The following is a 21,876-nucleotide window of genomic DNA, read 5'->3' as shown; positions in this document are numbered from 1 at the left end:
CCTTCCTAGACAGTCTCTTCCCATTCTGTATGTGTGAAACTGATTGTTCCTTCCTAAGTGGAGCACTTTGCATTTATCTTTATTGAACTTCATCCTGTTTACCTCAGACCATTTCTCCAATTTGTCCAGATCATTTTGAATGTTGACCCTGTCTTCCAAAGCAGTTGCAATCCCTCCCAGTTTGGTATCATCCACAAACTTAACAAACGTACTTTCTATGCCAACATCTAAATCGTTGATGAAGATATTGAACAGAGCCGGTCCCAAAACAAACCCCTGCGGAACCCCACTTGTTATACCTTTCCAGCAGGATTGGGAGCCATTAATAACTACTCTCTGAGTACGGTTATCCAGCCAGTTATGCACCCACCTTATAGTAGCCCCATCTAAATTGTACTTTCCTAGTTTATCTATAAGAATATCATGCGAGACCGTATGAAATGCCTTACTAAAGTCTAGGTATATCACATCCACCGCTTCTCCCTTATCCACAAGGCTCGTTATCCTATCAAAGAATGCTATCAGATTAGTTTGACACGATTTGTTCTTTACAAATCCATGCTGGCTATTCCCTATCACCTTACCACCTTCCAAGTGTTTGCAGATGATTTCTTTAATTACTTGCTCCATTATCTTCCCTGGCACAGAAGTTAAACTAATTGGTCTGTAGTTTCCTGGGTTGTTTTTATTTCCCTTTTTATAGATGGGCACTATATTTGCCCTTTTCCAGTCTTCTGGAATCTCCCCCGTCTCCCATGATTTCCCAAAGATAATAGCTAGAGGCTCAGATACCTCCTCTATTAACTCCATGATAACTCACTTTATCTTATTTTTATTACAAATATTTGCTCTGTAAAAGTGATAAACAAAAGAAATAGTATTTTTCAGTTCACCTCTTACAAGTACTGTAGTGCAAACTCTTTATCGTGAAAGTGCAACTTGCAAATGTAGATTTTTTTTGTTACATAACTGCACTCAAAAACAAAACTGTGTAAAACTTTAGAGCCTATAAGTTCACTCAGTCTTACTTCTTGTTCAGCCAATTGCTAAGACAAACTAGGTTGTTTACATTTATGGAAGATAATGCTGCCCACTTCTTAATTACAATGTCACCTGAAAGTGAGAACAGATGTTCACATGACAATTTTGTAGCCAGCATTGCAATGTATTTACATGCCAGATATGCTAAACATTTGTATGCCCCTTCATGTTTTGGCCACCATTTCAGAAGACATGCTTCCATGCTGATGGCGCATGTTAAAAAATAATGAGTTAATTAAATTTGTGACTGAACCCCTTGGGGGAGAATTGTATGTGTCTTCTGTTTTACTTGCATTCTGCCATATATTTCACAAAGTGCCTTCCAAAATCTGAGGGATGAGTGTGGAGCATGCTTTCAGAAGTCTTAAAAAAGCAACACTCTGATGCAGAAACTACAGAACCAAACCACCAAAAAAGAAAATCAACCTTCTGCTGTTGGCATCTGACTCAGATAATGAAAATGATAATGTGTTGGTCTGCTCTGCTTTAGATTATTAGTGAGCAGAACTCATCATCAGCATGGACGTATGTCTTCTGGAATGGTAGGTAAAGCAGGTTGAGACATATGCATCTTTAGTGCATCTGGCACTTAACTATCTTGAGATGCCAGCTACAGCAATGCTATGCGAACGCCTGTTCTCACTTTCAGGTGATGTAAACAAGAAACAGGCAGCATGATCTCCTGCAAATATAAACAAACTTGTTTGTCTGAGTGACTGGCTGAACAAGAAGTAGGACTGAATGGATTTGTAAGCTCTAAAGCTTTATATTGTTTTATTTTTTGAGTGCACTTTTTTTGTACATTATTCTACATTTGTAAATTGCACTTTTATGATAAAGAGATTGCACTACAGTACTTGAATTAGGTGAATTGAAAAATACTATTTCTTTTGTTTTTTACAGTGCAAATATTTATAATAAAAATAATAAAGTAAAGTGAGAACTGTACACTATATTTGAAAATGTAGAAAATATCAAAAAATATTTAAATAAAAGGTATTCTATTATTGTTGAAAAAATTAATCATGCTGTTAATCACACAATTAATCACAATTATTTTTTTAATCGCTTGACAGCCTTATTGCTAATATCAGAATATTATGTCAATGTTATCGAGTTGCAAAGGTAAAACTCTGATTAAGACAATAGGATTAGACCCATAACGTATGCATTCTGTGCTCACCTCCTACAGACTTAGCTTGTCTGTGCACATATCTCACACACCTGAAAAGAAGAGGAGAGAATTATCCTTACAGTTAGTTTTTTACTACTTCACAAATTTCATTGCAAAGGCTCCAAAAGTTCTTTACTAGCCATATACATATATAACACCTCTGGGATGAAGAGCAGGAACCAACAGATGCAAGTCATACTGCATACATTGCTCAGGAGGGTAATTTTAATGGAAGATACTGGAACAATTCTCAGCTCTTGTGAAAAGTGAAGAAAGGCGTCACATTTATTTTGACACTAAATTGCTTGGTGCTTTCATCAAATTTTCCAAAAGTTATTTATGGAAGCCCCTAAATCCTACCTAGAGTTTGTATTTAGCACTTCCAGCAAGTTTGGTTTACTATTTTTGTTTACAGCTCTCCTTTTCCTTTCTACTTTGCTCCATTTAATTCTGAATTACCTGCAATGTCAGTGCCTGCCTGTACCTATCATACAGAGGTTTGCTGATAGATCCCTTGAGACCTAAATCAGACTCTAAATTCTTCCTCCTAACTCATGCACTTCCCAACTTGCCACTATGCCGCTGACAAGTTTTGCAGAAGTTCCCTTGGTTTCTTCAACTGTTATGTACTAGGAGTGCATCTACACTGCAGGATTCGTTCAGTGGCGTATAATATGCATACCCACTTAGACCCCTAGCTTTGGGTATAAACAGCAGTGTAAACGATGAGGCATGGATTAAGCCAGCACAATAAAGGTACACTTGAAGGGTATGAGTATGTTCCTGAAGTATTTATATTTCTCCTTCTCTACTGGCCAAGCCATGCCCCTGTTTACACTAGCACTGTACTGTTCCACTGCTTCCTGCTGCTGGAGCCTTTCCCACCACAGCAAAAGGCTCTGGCAGCAGGGGAAGGCTCTGACAGCTCCCCATGTCTGGAACCCTTCCCTGCCACAGGGAAAGCTCTGTCGGTGGCAAAAGGCTTTTGTGGGGGGAGGCAATAGGAAAAAGGCTTAGCCTTTCCGCGCTGCCTCCCCTCTGCCAGAGCCTTTCATTGACACATATCCGTGGTGCGGACATGGTGTGTTTTTCACTGTGGCGTGCAGTCATAGTTACACTACATGCCCCTGAAAGCAATGTGTAATGTAGACATAACCTAATTGTGTTCTCAAGGTTTGAAATTTGTGCAAATTGTTTCTGTGAACATTTCACTTTTTTTCCCTGTAGGAGTGTCAAAATAAAAAAAACCCTGTTCTTGGCCAATGTAAACAGATTGTATATAGATCAGGAGCTCTCATACTGGAGATTGTAAACAGGTGTCTTTGGGTCATGACCTGCATACCCTTGTTGTATTGTTAAATTTGCAGGTGGGGGGCAAGTAACCCAGCAAGAATCCAGCTGAATAGAAGGACATTTGAGAGGGTTTCATGGTGTGGAAAAGGGGATCACAGCATGGAAAAAAACTGAGAATCACTGATTTAGATAGATCAAGGGTTCTCAAACTGTGGGTCAGGACCCCTGAGGGGGGTCATGAAGTTACTACATGGTGGGTCGCAAAGTGTCAGCCTCCATCCCGAACCCTGCTTTGCCTCCATCATTTATAATAGTGTTTAAATATATAAAAAAGTTGTTTTAATTTATAAGGGGGGGTCGCACTCAGGGGTTTGCTAAATGAAAGGGGTCACCAGTACAAAAATTTTGAGAGCCACTGAGAGAGACAAAATGTTAACATACTTACAAGACTTCTTGCTCTCATGGTTTGTGTTTCTAAATGAAAATTAGGTACGTTACCCAAGAACGAGTTCCACTTTGCGTAAGGAACTGAGTAATCATCCAATAGTGTGCTGAACGATTGTTAATTAAATTGGGTTTTGTCTAATTTGAAGGTAATTAACTCCATAGATAACATCTTTATGGAATTAAGAAACAATACAAAATCAGATCAGAGTCTGTACTCTGAGTGTTAAGAAGCTAGCAGGGTCTGGTCTTCATGTCTCAACAAGTATAAAATTTCTTTTTCTCATGCTCCAGGCCTCTGATGTGATAAATTCTGTCATTCACCAGTTGCCTGCACAGAACTAACTTTACAATCTGAACCTATTTTAAGAATAGTGGGAAAGCATTTGGCATGTGAGGTTGCTCTCCTCTGATTTCAAAACTGGGCTGCATTTCCCAGGTGGAGCGACCTGAACAATCCCTGCTAGCTGTGCTGTAAATTAGTGAGAGAGGAAAATGGGGAGTGGGAGAAAGGTCAACAGAGAAGTGTTTTGCTCCTGTATGTGTGAACAGCCTGTTCCATGGAATTAAAGATGGTTTACTTCCCCCATTTGATACTTTCAGGAAAAGATACAGATAATCACTTCTCTGGAGGCGAGATGTCTGAGGAAGTCTACACCTGCCTACCCTGCAGGGAAGGATGTTCTTACTGTACAGATGATACTCCCTGCTATGCACAGGAGGACAAGCATTTACGACTTGCTATCATCTCATTCCAAACACTCTGTATGCTGTTGGACTTTATAAGCATGCTGGTAGTCTACCATTTTCGCAAGGCAAAGGTAATCATAGGCATGTTTTCTTTTAACCTTCATGCCTGTTATGTGTTGCAGACACATTTGTTTTAAATGAAATGCTCCCAGTTTGAATGATTAACTTCTTAACCAAGCAACTCTAATCTATTTTACATAGGCCAAGATTTTCAGGCATGCCCAAATCCGTTTTTAGGTGCCTGAATAAGTGGCCTCATTTTCAGAAGTGCTGTGTATCCAGCTGATTTCAGTGAGAGCTGTTGGGTACTCAGCAGTTTTGAAAATCAGGCCATTTATTTAGGCACTTTAATATGGATTTAGGCACCTAACTTGAGGCACTTATGTTTGAAAATCTCAGCCTGAGTGTATTTGAATCCCATTAGGAAGGACAGACATTTTAAATCTGCAGACAGCCCACATGGCTGATGATTAATTGAAAGAAATGTGTCCAAAATGCTGATAGTTAATGAAAGTTTTAATTGGGTACCTTTGGGTAAAGTTTTGGTTTAAAAAAAATGGGAACATGTCCCAGCAATTTGTAGGCTGTCTCTGGCATTCCTATAGTTTCATTTTATATGCTGCCCTGATAAACTAGTCACATTCACTTTATTGCAAACATTTCCGCATATAATATTCCTATTAGTTTTACTATTGTCTTGTTGTTCACAGCACTCTCTTGAAAACTTCCAGTTTACTTAAAAATGAATAGAAGCTTGCACATATTTATTAGCTAGTTTGGGAAGATCTACATGTGCATACAGCATACCACATTACTGAAATTAATAGCTTCAACTACTGTCCATAAATAGATTTCCACTTGGCTTTCTTGAACAGCGATTGCCCAGTCTACTGAATCTGAAAGTTATGGAGGTAGAAAAGTGTGTGTCACGTTCTTCAACCAACTACTTCGGTATCCTGGTAGGAAATCTCAGAATGAGTTGTAAAACTCTTTTCTCTTTCTTCTGTCTCCTACAGAGTCTTTGCTGAAATTCTACTTTTTTACTGAAATGTTACTGAAATTGTTTAGATTGATTCAGACAACAGACTTGATTGGATTTATAAAGTTTCTCTTAATGAAAAAAGTCTGTTGAAAGCATCTGTTTAGTTGTCATTTAGCAGAATAACTCCATTCCAATTCTATGAGGTTTTACCCCTTATGGTAATTTTATAGTCTTCTAATGGTTGTGTTAAATAGATAATATCATTAAGAGAAGCATTTCTTGTGAATTTAAATCAGATTCCAAGCCTGAAGTGGAGCGAACAAAATAGTTTGCTTCCCATTCAGTTAACATTTTTTTCCTCCTTTCATTGAAACCTATATTAAGTTTTATAAGCCTAATAAAGAGGAGGATGTGGACGTTTTTAACTCTTTCACATAAACAGTACTGACCAGGTATGTGAGTGTGTAGATACTATTGTAAAACAAATAATAAATATATCTACTTTATTACATATATTACAGACTTTTTTTTGGGGGGGGGAGTGGGAGCCTCCCACTTTTGCGACCATTGGTAGTAGTGAAGCTGCATCTGTGGTAACATAATAAGTGATTGGCATTTTCTCAAAAAGTCAAGTGTATACACAACCCCAGACAGGACCTGAATTTTTAATATTAAAAAACTCAACCAGCATCTCCAGTCCTTTCCACTTCTAAAATTCCTGTCCAGCTTTCTTTATACATCATATGGAGGCAGAAAAAGGCACAAGCCTGGTTTTTCCAGATTTGTAGGCTATCTTTAAGGCCTGAATAAAGAGTGTTTCAGAAGTCAGACATGGGACAAAATAAATGTTTTTCCCAGACAGAGAGTTGTCTTTGAACATTCCGTTTTCATTAAATTAGATGAAGACAGATTGTTATAGTTTTACTAGTTTAAGAAATGTTGATTTTTCTCTAAATAAACTTCTTACAAAGGAAAAAAATCTAAAAAGCAGCAATGAATTGATAAACAAGCTTTTTCCTTTTTGAGCAGTGTTTTCAATGAATAGAAATTGAAAAATTATGTCCCACTGCTTGTCCTGTCAGTCAGCTGAATTTTCTCTTGGATTCCTTTTGTGTCCTTTATCTTGTTGGTACAGCATGATTTTTTTGGTGGGGGGAATCTTGTGTAATTAACATGAAATGAGGAGCTTTATGACCGGGCAAACATACTGAGAACAATGATAATTTGCATCAGAAAGCTGTCTGTTACATTGGGTAATGACAGAACATTGGAATGAAAGAACGGAGCTGGTAACTGACCATGTATTTTCTGTCAAGAGGAAAAGTCATAAAAATAAAATAAAAGCTATTGGAATGTTTAAAATATCTAGACGCTGAGAAAAATTTATAATTAAAAGCAAACAAAACAATCTTTATTATATTAAAAGATGTGTGCCTTGTTATGGTTGAGATATAAAACTGCTCCAATCCATTGAGACGGATCAGTGTGTGAAGGAGAGCAGTTGTGATTCACGTACTCAAAAGTCAAGAAATGCCAGCTAAGGCCCCAATCCTGCAAAGACTTATGTGTGTATTTAATTTTATGCGCTATGGCCCTGATTCACCAAACTATCCATATTTAGCATGTCTTTAGGTGCTTTGTTGAAGTTCCATTTACTTTATTGGGAATTGGGGCTTATGAGTAGTTCCACAGAAACCAACTTAGCTTATTCTTCTGTTACATTTTGTTTTCATTCTTCTCTATACTGCCAAGTTCTGACTGGAAGTGGAAGTGCCTGGCTATCGTGACAGGGGCTGTTTGTGTAGTATTTGTATCCCCATTCAGGGAGATGATGGGCATACAGTATATAAGTTAGGAACTAAGATCACCAGGAGGAAGTTAGTTGTAATTCCAATGTACTTTGGTGAACTTTTATAGCAACCATCACATTAAAGGTATATTTAAACAATTGTCACTTAACAATAAGTTTTAAAAATTTCCAAAATTAATCATACTGTAAAATAGCAATCACATAACCCTGCAGCCAGGTGTTGTTAGCAGTGGTAAAGACCTGGTGCATTTCTTTCTCAGTCCTTTTGAAACTAACTAAAATGATTGGCTTGACCCCTCACCTAAAACCTTTATCCACTCCCAGGTTTAGGAACGGATAGTTTAAATCCTCTTTTCACCTGTTGCAGGTGTTTCTTCCCCATTGACAAGCATTCAGGAATCCTTGGGAATATGAAGCCACAAATACCTTTTATTGGGGGGCGGGGTTGGAAGGGAGAAACAAGATAAACTTCTTTTTACATGAAAAATGAAATAAGCAAGACACAAATAACTTATTAGGGATGTGGCTGACTCCACATTCTCAGTAATTAATTGCCAGCTTGTCGGTGGCCCAGAACTCTTATTCAGAACACAATCCTCACCTACGCCAAACCTCGCTTATTCATTAATCCAGCTAGAATCTGTGGTAGTCAAGTAGGCACCAGGAGGTGGCTCTCCTGAGCTTGTCCTCTGCCATCCAATGAAGTCTGCACCAACAGGTCCAGCTCCAATCAGTGGCTGCCAGGTTTGATTCTGCAAAGTCATCTCCAGGCCTGCTAGTGCTAGGTCCTGGTCCAGTGAAATCAGTCCACCAGCTCTGCTATTGCCACGTTTGCTTCCATTAAGTCAGCTTGGCTGTGGCCTGACCCTGCCTGTGAAGTCAGCTCCATCTGCTCAGCTGCCACCAGATCATGTCCTGTATTACAGAGTTAAGTCTAGTATTACCAGGTCCAGTCCCATGAAGTCAGCCCCACTGCTGACAGGTCTGGTACAACAAATCAGCGCCATACAGTTATCATAATTCCTGGACAGGAAACCCAAACAAAACAAGACCCCAAGACAGATTCTCAGCTGGTGGTAACTGTCATAGCTCTGTCAGTGAAGCTATGACAGTTTATGCCAGCTGAGAATCTGTCCCCTTAGAGTTTTTATTTTTTGTTGATTTTGTAACGAACCCAAATTCAAAGTCAACTACCTATCAGCTCAGGATGACCCATTTTCCCCAGGCTATACCTCTAATAATTTCTTCTTGTTACAAATATATCTATATGCACCATTTAATATAATTTCCAACATGAGACTGTAAATGACCTCCAAGCAATACAACAGAGAACATGCACAGAACTGCACTGAGATGGAATTATAATATATAAGTTAAGCTTGCCAGAGCTATCCATTCCCCTTTTCCCTATATTAGAATCACAGAGCTTCTTGTCCCCTATAACAGCTCTGAGGTTCACAGTAGCAATGATTGCACTGCAAGAATTATTAGTTTCCCCAGAGTAAGATAATCTGAGGCCGTTGGTGTTCCACACCTTTAAAGGGATAGGACTGCTAGGATATTGATTAATATCTAAATATAATGAGTTTCCTAACTCACTAACTCCTTATTTGCTAGTGTAATCCAGAGAACAGGGCGGGGCCTGGGTCTCCTTATCTACCGCCACCCTCCCTACGCACGCAGACTGGGGTAAAGACAACTGAGATTCCTAATTAGGGATGGGGACAATAACAGGAATACTGGAATTTGCCTTTGTGTTTCTGCTTTAACTTTACTTCTGCCATGTTGAAGACAGAAGGGGAGGAACCTGCAAAAGGGCAACATCAGAAAGGGTGTTAGAGGAGGCCCAGAGATGAAAGTCAAACTCCTGGGATTATTGACCAAAGCTCCACTAAAGGGGCTGGTAGAACTTTGGGTGGGGGCCAGACTCCTTTCAGCCCAGGGAGGGGAAAGACTCAAATAACCCAGCTGCAGGACTGGAGTTACAGACAAAGACTGAAGGATATAGGTTCCATCCTGGAATCAACTAAGAGAAACAGAGGCAGGGACAATGGTCATTCTGTGGTGGACTGCTGGGGTGCTATAGGACTGAGGTCCAGCTTTACATGCACATTCTGCTGCTCGTGGGGTGTGTGTGTGTGCACCAAAGTCTGAAATTTCAGTTGAGGTGGAAGCTTGGAAGAGCTTTTGCATAGATGGAACAGCTGCCCTTGCATCCTGCATTGGTGATATACATTTGACAATTCCTAAACTATATATTGATTCTGTGCAGGGCTAGTTTACTTTGCATAAATGTTCTTCAGCACTGAATTATGATCATGAACCAAGATTCATAGTGTACATTAGAAGAGTTATGTTGTAGTGTTGATGGATATCTTTGAAAACACTGAGCTTGTTGTCTACAGAACAGGTAGGCAGGATGGGCAGGGGTGGTGTCCCTAGGCTCTGTTTGCCCGAATCTGAGAATGGGTGACAGGAGATGGATTACTTGATGATTACCTGACACTGACCACTGTTAGAAGACAGATACTGGGCTAGACAGGCCTTTGATTTGACCCAGTATGGCTGTTCTTTTAGTCAATTGCCCATTTCCTTTGTTTCTAAATGGAGCTCACAACTGTGTCCTTTCCCCATTTTCTATATAGTCACAATATGCCTTTAGATAGGCTCTTTTTAAGCTCTCATATAAGTATAGAACAGAATTTCTGCTTTAAAATGTAAACCAGCTTATCTTCATAATATACCATGACAAATTTAATTACTTGTATAACAGAAAGGATCAAGGGGCAGGTGAATTTAAAAAGAAAATGTTTGGGGATTTCTTGATCTTCTGGCATCTTGTGCATGTTCTCTCTTAATAAGATTGATTTATTATTGATGGCTGCTTGCCCTTTGTTTTCTCCTCATTTTTTAAAAGTAGAAAGTAAATGCAAGATGTATTCTGTTTGGGTACAGTAATAGGTTAGCTAGTTATAGAGAAAAACTAGATTGTTGTCTAAATATTAATTTGTAAAGCAGAAATGAAAGATATACAAGGGGTATATTTATTGAGTTCAGAAGTACTGCAAAAACTCCCAAATGCCAGCGATTCCAGACAGTTTTGCCTGTATAAATTAGATGTCTGCACATCATTGTGTATAACCAACTTACAAGTCTGGCTTTTGATTTAATTTGAATGTATTATATTTTCATATCTTAATTTGTTTGAAAAATACTTTAAAATAAGACAGTAAACACTTAAAGTAGTGAATGATTTTGTAAAAGACTGAATTGAGTAGTAGACAATAATTTTCATTTGTACAGTTCTTTTCATCCTAAAAGATCTCAAATGGAGCATTTTATAAGCTATAAAAAAAACCAGAATGCCAACATTACAGCACTACTATATACATTTAATGTAGTCTGTATGTGAATGAGTTTGTTGTGTGCAGTTGTAAGCCAACCAAAACCAACCAAACAAAAAACCCCCTAGTAAGTCCTTGGAATGTATTAACAGGAAATTCTCTGGGTAACTTTCTTAGTTTGTCTCCAAATTAATTACAAAGGAAATAATTGAAAAAATAATACATATAAGCAATGAATTTACTTATTGCACTCCTTCCATGAGAGATGATCTCAACAGCTTAATTAATTATAGTGGACTTTGGATAAGGCCGGCAGTAAATGAAAAGACTCTCATTGATTTCACTGTAGAGCTGATTGGAGTATTTTTGACAAAATCTTTTTTTGGTTGAAACAGAAATGTTGAGAAAGAAAGGGGTACTCTTTTTCTATAGTCCTGTGAGGTTACGGTACCAATTTGGGATGCGAGGTAAGTCTCTGCCCTGCCTAACTTGGAGTCAGGGACTTGACTTGGGGCTCCTGTATCTCAGGCTAGTACCCTAACCACTGGCCTATAGAACTTGTGGTCACCTCATTTCACAGAGGTTTCAAAAGGTGTCATTTTCCTTCCACATTAGAATGAAAAGAAGTGTTGAAACCTCAAAACTGTTTTGCAAAAGGAAAATGTTGTTTTACAGCCAGCCCTACTTCAATGGGCTTTGATTCAGGCCCTATAGGACTCTCTGGCTGGGGGTGGGTGGGAATGTCAGTATTTATATATACATATTCCATTAGACCTTGTCAAATGCTAGGAATATGAATATAACTGCTGGTTTCTAGGCTGTCCTTCTCTCCTGGAATCACAGGCGAGGCTGGCTGGGAACTAGCAAGTCTCAGCCTTTTCTCTAACTACAAAAGGGGTAAGAGAAGATTCAGCCCAGTCTGCTCATTGAATTCCAGTTTGAAGGTTCAGTGAAATACTCCCTACGTGTTTAAACTCTATCCTCACTACATTGACTTTTTTTTCTATTTTTGTGGGAAATTTTGAAATGAAATTAAATTTTTAAATAGTAGCCCTTCTTCTCACATTTTTTACCTTTTCAATTAACCCCCCCCAAACATTTCCAGTAGGAAAGAGGGGGTGAGGGGCAACAAAGGGGGAAAATACCACACACGCTGAAAATCCAAATACCAAAAATTGAAAACCAAACCAAAACATGCAGTGCAAAACAAAAATTGTTTAATTTCAAAATTTCCTATTGAAAATTTTTACTCATTTTGGCAGGATATTACTCATTTTGGCAGGCTCTGGATGGGGGTGCAGGGTCTGGGGTTGGCCTGGGGATGAAGGGTTTGGGGTGCAGGAGGGGGCTCTGGGCTGGAGCCAAGGAGTATGGAGTGCGAGAGGAGGATTAGGGCTGGGGCAGAGGTGCAGGAGGGTGTGTGGGCTCCAGAAGGGACTTTGGGTGTGGGAGGGGGCTCAAGGCTAGGGCAGGGGATTGGGTACCAGAGGGGGTCAGAGTGCAGGCTCCAGGAGGGAGTTTGGGTGCAGGAGGGAGCTCAGGGCTGGAGCGGGAGGTTGACGTGTGGGAGGGGATATGAGGTGTGGGCTCTGGGAGGGAGTTAGGGTGCTGGAGTGGGTTCCAACCTGGGGCAGGGATTTAGGGTGCGGGAGGGGGTCAAGGTGCAGGCTCTGGCCGGGGGGCACTTACCACAGGTGGCTCCCAGTCAGTGGCGCAGTGGGGCTAAAGCAGACTCTCTGCCTACCCTGGCTCTGCGCGGCTCCCAGAAGCAGCTGGCATGTCTGGGTCCTAGGTGGAAGCATAGCCCAGCGGCTCTGCCCGGTGCATGCTGCCCGCACCCACAGGTGCTGCCCTCATTGCTCCCCTTAGCCATGGTTCCTGGCCAATGGGAGCTGTAGAGCTGGTGCTTGAGGCGGGGGCAGCACACGGAGCTTCCCTGCCTGCCCCTGCACCTAAGGACCGCAGGAACATGCTGGCCACTTTTGGGGGCTGTGCGGAGCCAGGGCAGGCAATGAGCTTGCCTTACCCTGCTACGCCTCTGACTGGACTTCTAATGGCTCGGTCAGTGGTGCTGCCAGGTTCCCTTTTCCAGGGCCAGCTCTAGGTTTTTTGCTGCCCCAAACAAAAACATATTTGGCTGCCCCCCGCCCCGCACTCCCCTCCTGCCCCAGTCCTAGGCTCCCGCACTCCCTGCCACCCCAGCACTGGGCTCCCTTATTTCTCCCCATCAGTGCCCTCCCCACCACTCGCATTTCCCTGCTGCCTCAGCCCTGGGCTCTCCCCCCAACCTGCACCCTCCTGCTGTCCCTGCCCTGGGTCACTGGTAACTTGCTCCCAGGGCGGATCATTCAGCAGGAATTTTGGATGTGCACAGAACACAGACAGGATTGGTTTCCATATGGTTACAGAACTGCAGTAAAGTGGAACAGTTTTCAGCTTGTGTGATTGGAGGATATCTGGATGCATATTATAAGACTGTCCTCCATAAATTAGGAAAAGTTGAGATGCCTTTATTATTCTTTTGTTCCACTCTTTGTTTCTATGGGGAATTTGCCAATGCAGTATCACTGTCTTCCTTTTAAACAAATAAAACTTTAAAAAAGGGCAATAGCTGTTGAAAATAGCAATTCCAGTCCTAAAAACCACTGGGAAGCATTTCTTACTTCTTCATTTCTTATTCTGCTTCTTCTATAGCAAGTTACAGTGGATCAGTATGTTTGATTTGAGAGAAATGAAGTAACAGCTGCCCAAATTGAGGTTGAGCACTCCTGAATTTTGAGGGTGTTCAAATCTAGAAGGCAGGTGCTAGATTCCCTTTCTGAATATTAGCTAAATCTGGAAAGGAAAAGTCAATGTCTGCTTCCATGGCTCAGAAGTGGAAATCCTCCTATGTGCCTGGTACTGTATCTAAAGCTGCCAAAGTCCCCTAGCAGAGCCTCCCCTCCCTTATTTTTCATTTTAAATTCTAGTGGGATCCACGTTCCTCCCTTGCTAGGCTTCAGATAGAGAGGTGCACTGTCCATTTAGTCCACCCAATTCCTTCTTTGGGGGCTGCAAGGTAAAGTCACACCAGTATCCCTAATGCAGTCTGGGGAAGTCTTCTGAAGGGGACATCTGGGGCAAAGCTTTCTACTCCTTGGGCACGCTTATTCCCCATTCACAGTGCCACTCCTTTCGACTGGCAGCATGGCTCAGCTACCTCACTTGCTACCCCTCCCTTTCCTGTTGATAGCTGCCAAAGGATTGCTGGGAAATGTAGTTCTTCCCCTGTTCCAGGGATGGCTCTATAGGCAAGGAGCTAGGCAAGGAACTACAGCTCCCAGGGTCCCATGGGTTTTCTGCTTTCATGCTGGATCCCTAGTTGCTCCGTGGCTCTGCTTCTGTAGGGTTGTGAGAGGGGAGGAAGTGAGTTTATAAAAAAAAAATGGCCAAAATGATGCCCCCTGGAAATGTGCCGCCCCAAGCACCTGCTTGTTTTGCTCGTGCCTAAAGCTGGCACTGCCCTTTTCAAATGGGCTTTCTAGTGGAAACCACATGCCTGGCAATCCTAGAACACATATCCTTGCACCCACAACACAAGTGGAAACCTGCCAACCTGGAGCGGGATGGTACTAATCCAAGAAAATATCCCCTTGTAAACTCCAAAGGGCACTGTAGTGGGGTGGACTGCCCCACTCCGTGGGAGGATGGGCTGTGGCAGGCCAGGGAGCCTGTGCAGCCTGGGAGCCAATCAGGGCCCAGATTGGAGGGAACCAATCAGGGCCAGGCTCACCCATATATAGAGGCTGCCCAGAGCAGGAGCAGTCAGTCTGTCTCAGGCCTTCGACAGGGGAAGATTGGTCTCCAAGAAGGAGATTAGCACCACGGACAGCGCTGTGCTGGGCAGGCTCAGGGAAGCTAGAAGGCCCTAGCCCATAGCCGCCAGGCTGCAGGCCCTGAAGGGAAGGGCCTAGCAGGTGCAAGGGGCTAGGGGAAGCAGCCCAGGGGAACAGACAGAGGAGGGGAAAGAAAGAGGACAGCGAGGCTGACGCCAGAGGGTCCCCGGGCCGGGACCCAGAGTAGAGGGTGGGCCTGGGTATCCCCCCCCCTTCCTCCTTGCAGTACATCTAACCATTGGCCGTAGGGAGTGGCCATTATAGACTATGCCCGATCCCTGACAAGAGGGATTAGACTTTGGGGTGTGTGGTTGCACATAGTGGCTGGAGTGGAGGACTGCTGATCACCGATCCCCGGAAGGGGATCCAGATGAACTAAGGGACACTGCTGGAGGGCAGTGGCCTCGAAGAGGACGCCGCCGAACAGGGAGCAACGTGGGTCCAGAGACACCAACAGAGGGCAGAACAACGGACAGGACACCGCCAGGAAGGGGTGCTCCACTGGAATCGAGCTAATTCCCAGAGTTACCAGCAGGAGGCGCCGGGTGGTGATTCCAACCCGTTTACAGGCACATAGACCCCATTACACATACAATCTTTAACAAATGCCTATTTTTTCAGACAATTTGTTGTTTATGTGGGTAGCAGTTATCTTCCCAGTGCCTTCCAACTGAGTAATTTATCTTGCACTTGTGCCCAGTGTGATCTGCTGTAGCTTTGTTTTATACCCAGGGTGAATTGCCTGGTCTCTGTATTGTTCTTATCTGTTTAGTCTCCCAGAGGATTGATTTAAACGAGTCACCTCCATAATTCTGTCTTATGCATCCAACTCTGCTCTGTTGATATGCACTGAATTACATAGGGTTACTTTTCAGTTTATGAAGTAGTAATGTGCAGTGTTCGTATTTTGGATCAGTGAGCAAATCTTCCTTGTTTTTTCTCTAATAGATTGTATCAGGTGCACCCATCTTGTTAGCAGGCTACCTTTGCCAATGTAAATTGTCTTGCAGTCAGTGCGCCTGTTCTTTCATTCCTTCTTAGGAATAGCAGTCTTTCAAATGGCAGAGCTGCTCAGTGAAAGTGAGAAAAATCAAAATATGTTACCCCCCACACACACACTTGCTTTCCACGTTGCATATGGCTCATAGTGACATGTGGCCCTAGAGAAAACTACAGCTTTGCTGGAGTATTGCCAAATGTCTGTCAGATCTAGTTGTTTGAATCCAGTGATACAGAATGTGACAGCTCAGATAGAGAATTATTCTAATTTTCTTCTTGTATTTTTTTTTCTCCTCATTGCAAATACTTTGAAGCACAAAATTTTGTTTTGTGTGTGAATGTTTGGAAATTCAATGCTAATTAATGTGGTTGTATTTCATTAACTGCTCGGGGCCACAGAGAATTGAAATGCAATATCTTTCAGGCTTGTTTTTCCATCATTTTAGCTTTTTGTTTCATTTTATCTGATGCAGCTTAGCCATCTAAAAATTATTTTATTTCCCTTGTGGAAATAATTAAGTTCATTTATGGCTCTCTAGCAGTACCGGGGAGGCATGTGGGAATTTCCTTCTCTAATGTGATTTACTGCAGTTTTGAAAGTAAAGAGCTGATGTGGTCATTGCCTTCAGAGGTGTGGGGACAATGAGTGATTATTTATCCTAAGGCCTACTAACATTTCTAAATGCTATGAACAAATATTGAGCAATGCCAAAATATGGAACAGTTAAACACAATTTGCAAACTAATATTTTTTTTGCTGCACTGAAATTCAAAATTAGTACGGAAAAATGCTTAATTAACTAAGGCCACTGTTAGTGGTAGAGGAGGCAAAAGATCAGACTGAAGACTACTGCGGAGGATGCTTGCAAAACACTTGTCTGCACTCTGTAGCAGTAGTGCAGTTTGCACTGTTCATTTCTAGCTTTCTCAGGCACTAAATTGACTCAGATGTTTTAAGGAGAAAATTTACAATAAAAAGAAGGTAAATTTCTAAAACCAAAGGTGGTTATTAAAGAGGTCACTACTGAAACGTCGAAGTAGCTTGGTTTGACACATGCTGCACTCAGGTGTAGTGTTGAAAGGGCTTGAGGGTACCCCACAGGGAGGAATTCCCAAGTGCTCCTTCCTGGGTCCAAGGGGTTTTTTTGCATTTGGGTGGTGGCAGCATTTACCAAGCCAAGGTCAGAACAAAGCTGTAACCTCGGGAGTTTAATACAAGCCTGGAGTGGCAAGTATTAATTTTTAAAATCCTTGCGGGCCACCACATTCAGCACTCGAAGTGCCAGAGTGGGGATTCAACCTGGACAATGCCACTGGGGTGGGCAGTGCAGGGGAAGCTTGACTCTGCTATGCCCCCTTTCTGCCTCTGTACCGCCTCCTACATCCCCCCTCCTCTCCCTTACAATGGAGATGGGAACAGGGCCGCTGATGTAGGAGGCAGCCATGCCAGAACTTTTAGAGGACTGGAAAATCTGATTTTCTGAAGACCTAAACCTTATTTAGAACAAGGGTAGTGTATGCATAGGGAACAGAAGCTCAGATTCAAAGTCTCTCTGGAGAAGAGCACTCCTGTGTGTGGATCAGAGTCGCACAGTGAAACATACTCATCAGTGTAGTGCCATCACTGACACCTTAAGATGTATTAGACACCTTAATGAATCAACAGGTTGATGATTCAGGTGTTGGGGCTGAACATGGAGTCACAGGGAGATTTTGTGCAAACTATATCCTAGAGGGACAGCTCAGTGACCATCAGTTGTGACTTTGACCTTTGCTTTCTTAGCTAAGGAAAGAGAATTGAGAGCATCTGGAACCTATGCTAATGGAGATCAAGAACATTTCCTTTGAGGAGTAAAATCAACCTCCTACCCTACAGCATGCCATAATGTGCCCATCACTTGAAACAACTGACCTGTCCATCAGCCACCTGTTATCTAGCCTCTCATTCTGGAATGGGCTAACTGAGAATTTTCCATCTCCATCAAGATACTGGCAATGTTCTGGACATCCTCTCAGTCAAGCTGGGACGTGGAACAAACAAGGCATTTGTGAAGCTTGCCATGGACAAGGGCCTGGACCTCTCCACAGCAGCTAGTATAGTTGACTGTGTAATAGTGATGTCCTGCCTCAAAGATATGATGAATGGGGAAGAATTTGTAGGGGAAGCAGAAGTGAGTGGCAACCTGGGCAGCAGTGACCATGACATCGTCAAGTTCAGGATCCTGACAAAAGGAAGAAAGGAGAGCAGCAGAATATAGACCCTGGACCTCAGAAAAGCAGGCTTTGACACCTTCAGGGAACTGATGGGCAGGATCCCCTGGGAGGTTAATATGCAGGGGAAAGGAGTCCAGGAGAGCTGGCTGTATTTTAAAGAAGTCTTATTGAGGGAGCAGGAACATACCATCTTGATGTGCAGAAAGAATAGCAAATATGGCAGGTGACCACTTTGGCTTAACACAGAAATCTTCAGTGAGCTTAAACACAAAAAGGAAACTTACAAGAAGTGGAAACTTGGACAGATGACTAGGGAGGAGTATAAAAATATTGCTCAAGCATGCAGGGGTAATCAGAAAGGCCAAAGCACAATTGAAGTTGCAGCTAGCAAGGAATGTGAAGAGTAACAAGAAGGGTTGCTACAGTTATAGTAGCAACAGGAAGGTGGTATGGGAACGTGTGGGACCCTTACTGAATGGGGGAGGCAACCTAGTGACAGAGGATGTGGAAAAAGCTGAAATACTCAATGCTTTTTTTTGCCTCAGTCTTCACAGACAAGGTCAGCTCCCAGACTGCTGCACTAGGCAGCACAGTTTGAGGAGGAGGTGAGCAGCCTCAGTAGTGAAAGAACAGGTTTAGGACTATTTAGAAAAGCTGGACATGCACAAGTCCATGGATCCAGATATAATGCATCTGAGGGTGCTGAGGGAGTTGGCTGGTGTGATTGCAGAGCCATTGGCCATTATCTCTGAAAACTCGGGGCAATAGGAGGAGGTCCCGAACAATTGAAAAAAGGCAAATATAGGGCCCATCATTTAAAAAGGGAAGAAGGAGAATCCTGGGAACTACAGTCTGGTAAGTCTCACCTTTGTCCCTGGAAAAATCATGGAGCAGATCCTCAAGGAATCCATTTTGAAGCACTTGGAGGAGAAGAAGGTTATCAGGAATTTATTCCCAGAGCATGTTGTGAAGGCCAAAATTATAAGTGGGTTCAAAAAAGAATTTGATAAATTCATGGAGGATAGGTCTATCAATGGCTATTAGCCAATATGATCAGGGAGGCAACCCCATGCTCTGGGTGTCCCTAAGCCTCTGACTGCCAGAAGCTGAGAGTGGATGGTGGGATGGATCACTCAATAATTGCCCTGTTCTGTTCATTCCCTCTGAAGCACCTGATAGTAGTCACTTTCGGAAGACAAAATACTGGGCTAGATGGACTATTAGTCTGACCCAGCGTGGCCATTCTTATGTTCTAATGTCTGACACACCAGTTTTGGTTCACTGATTTCCAGACCTGTATTTCTCTTGTTTATCAGACGTGATCTTGACACAGTCCTTGAATTATATCACCAGGCTTTTTTATTTGTAGTAATTTAATCATTCTGTCTCCCTTTTGCACCTTTTCCCATCAAGATTTATTGTTATAGGATATTGTGACCCCTAACCTCTGGCTGAGTTACTGAAGTCCTCAGATCGTGGTTTGAAGACTTCAACGTACAGAGAATTCATCATTTACACTGGTTTAAACTTGCAAGTGACCCATGCCCCACGCTGCAGAGGAAGGCAAAAAAACCCAGGATCTTTGCCAATCTGATCTCGGGGAAAATTCCTTCCTGACCCCAAATATGAACTTGTGGGCAAGACCCATCAGCCAGACACCTGGGAAAGAATTCTCTGAAATAACTTGGAGCCCTCTCCATCTAATGTCCCATCACCGGCCGCTGGAGATATTTGGTGCTAACAGGCACAGATTGGCTACATGCCATTGTAGCAGTCTCTTCATATCTCTCCATAAATGTATCAAGCTCAGTCTTGAAGCCAGCTAGCTTTTTTGCCCCACTGCTCCGCTTGGAAAATTGTTCCAGAATTTTACTCCTCTGATGGTTAGAAACCTTTGTCTAATTTCAAGCCTAAACTTGTTGATGGCCAGTTTATATCCATTTGTTCTTGTGTCCACATTGGCACTTAACCTAAATAACTCCTCTCCCTCCCTGGTATTTATCCCTCTGATGTATTTATAGAGAGCAATCATACATCTTCTCAACCTTCTTTGGGTTAGGCTAAACAAGCCAAGCTCTTTGAGTCTCCTCTCATAAGGTAGATTTTCCATTCATCCAGTATAACCTTATCCTTACGCTATCCATTCTACGAATAAAATGTTCTACTTCAGACTAGACCAGGTTTTAGTGTACAGTCATGTAATATACAGTATGCACCAGTGTACATTTGTCAGCTACATGGGACTAGAATAGGGACAAGCGAAAAGAGGTGTTAGGTAATATACTCCATCTCCCTTCTGGTGCAGAACTGTTACATGTACGTTTTCTATTCCTCTGTCCAGACAACTTTTAAATGTACCAAGCAATGGAGCTTTCACTACTTCCCAGTGAACTGTATTATACTAACTACTAAATATCATTGTTAGAAAGCTTTTTGTAATTGCCTGAGTTTCTCCTCTTAATTTTATTCCATCACTCATAGTTACACCTTTTATTAAACTAATTCCTTATCCTCCTCCCCATTGGCTACACCCTTTAGTTGTTTGTAGACTGCTGTATTTGTAATGTTTTTTCCTTAAAAGTCAGTCCCCTCAGATTGCTCCCTTTCTAATAATATATACAAATAAATAAATTAAAGACTCCTCTTGCCCAGTGATGCAATGCCTTGCTCTAAAGTGACATTGGTCACTTTTGCCATCACAAGATTACAAACTCACGGTCACCCCTAAGACTTTTCCTGTATTATTGCTTTCCATGTTTCTCTTCACACCGAATATCTCTGTTTTGGATTCACTCCCCCAGCTTGCATTATCCAAGATGAATCTCATTGTGGTCTCTTCTTCCCACATTTCTAATCTCCTGGTCCATTTGTATTAATTATTCAGCTACCTTGCAATTTGGAATCTCCTGTGAATTTCATTAATATGCTGTTTAGTCCTTCATTAAAGAAGATATTTATTAAGGCTGCACCTAACATGGATCCCAGCTCAGCCCTCTGCTACTTATTATTTCGGTTCGGAAACAAGCCTTCAACCAGTTTCCTATCCCAGGTATCAGTTCATGGTTCAGTCTTATTTTGATTAATTTTATGAGTAAGAGTTCAAACACTAGTATGCGGGGCACTCTCTGCTCAGATTGGAGTCCAAGTTATGCTATGGAACAACAATAAAATTTGATAAATGTTTTTCTGGTTGGGTGGTATTTTGTGACAGAAGGCTAATTGTGAGGAGGTGGGAAAATAGTTGTACTGCTGTTCTAAAGAATTTGTATGTGGAGACTGCTGAGATTGCTTCATCGGAGGGATGAAGATAAAATTATTTCTTTGAGCACATTCTTTTAAATTACAGTTTACTTTTTAACTGGTTTCAGTTTGCATTTAGGTTTGAGAATAGAGCGACAGGTCTATTTGTGTATTGATTTTGAGGACTATTCATTCTTGAGTAGAAACAAACAGAAGAGAAGAGATTCTAATGGAGTCTGCTGTAACTTCCACTAGGGTACACACATTTATAGATCGGTAAAAGTAGATCTCAGCAATCAGAGAGGAAAGGGGGAAAAGTGATCAAGGTGGTGATAGGCACATGACATCTTAGTTTATCTACATGTATACTTTAAAGGGAACTTGTGACAGATATAGCAATATTCTGCAATATCTTTGGGAGATCATACTATATTAAGTTTGTGTTACTGTCAGGGCTGGCTCCAGGCACAAGCCCAGCAAGCAGCTGCTTGGGGTGGCCAATGGTGAGGGGCAGCACATCCGGGTCTTCGGCGGCAATTCGGCAGCGGGTCCCTCACTCCCTCTTGGAGCGAAGGACCAGCTGCTGAATTGCCGCCGAAGACTGAAGCGGCAGCGGTAGAGCTGCAGATCGTGATCGTGGCTTTTTTTTTTCCCCCCTCTTTTTGCTGCTTGGGGTAGCAAAAACCCTGGAGCCAGCCCTGATCACTGTG

At 42.1% G+C, this 21,876-nt stretch overlaps 1 protein-coding gene across 1 annotated transcript in view; it reads left to right on the top strand.

Moving 5' to 3' along the window:
• GPR158 (G protein-coupled receptor 158) overlaps nt 1–21,876 on the top strand; it is a 336,022-nt gene that overhangs the window by 176,794 nt on the left and 137,352 nt on the right. Inside the window, exon 4 of the mRNA XM_050939019.1 lies at nt 4,556–4,773. Within this exon, the coding sequence (XP_050794976.1) occupies nt 4,556–4,773 (218 nt within the window). The remainder of the gene's footprint in view (nt 1–4,555; nt 4,774–21,876) is intronic.

This window comes from Gopherus flavomarginatus, chromosome 2 (genome assembly GCF_025201925.1).
Source record: "Gopherus flavomarginatus isolate rGopFla2 chromosome 2, rGopFla2.mat.asm, whole genome shotgun sequence".
NCBI classification, from domain to species: domain Eukaryota; kingdom Metazoa; phylum Chordata; order Testudines; family Testudinidae; genus Gopherus; species Gopherus flavomarginatus.
Note: the sequence above shows the minus strand (reverse complement) of the source record. Positions and strands in the feature narration are given on the sequence as shown.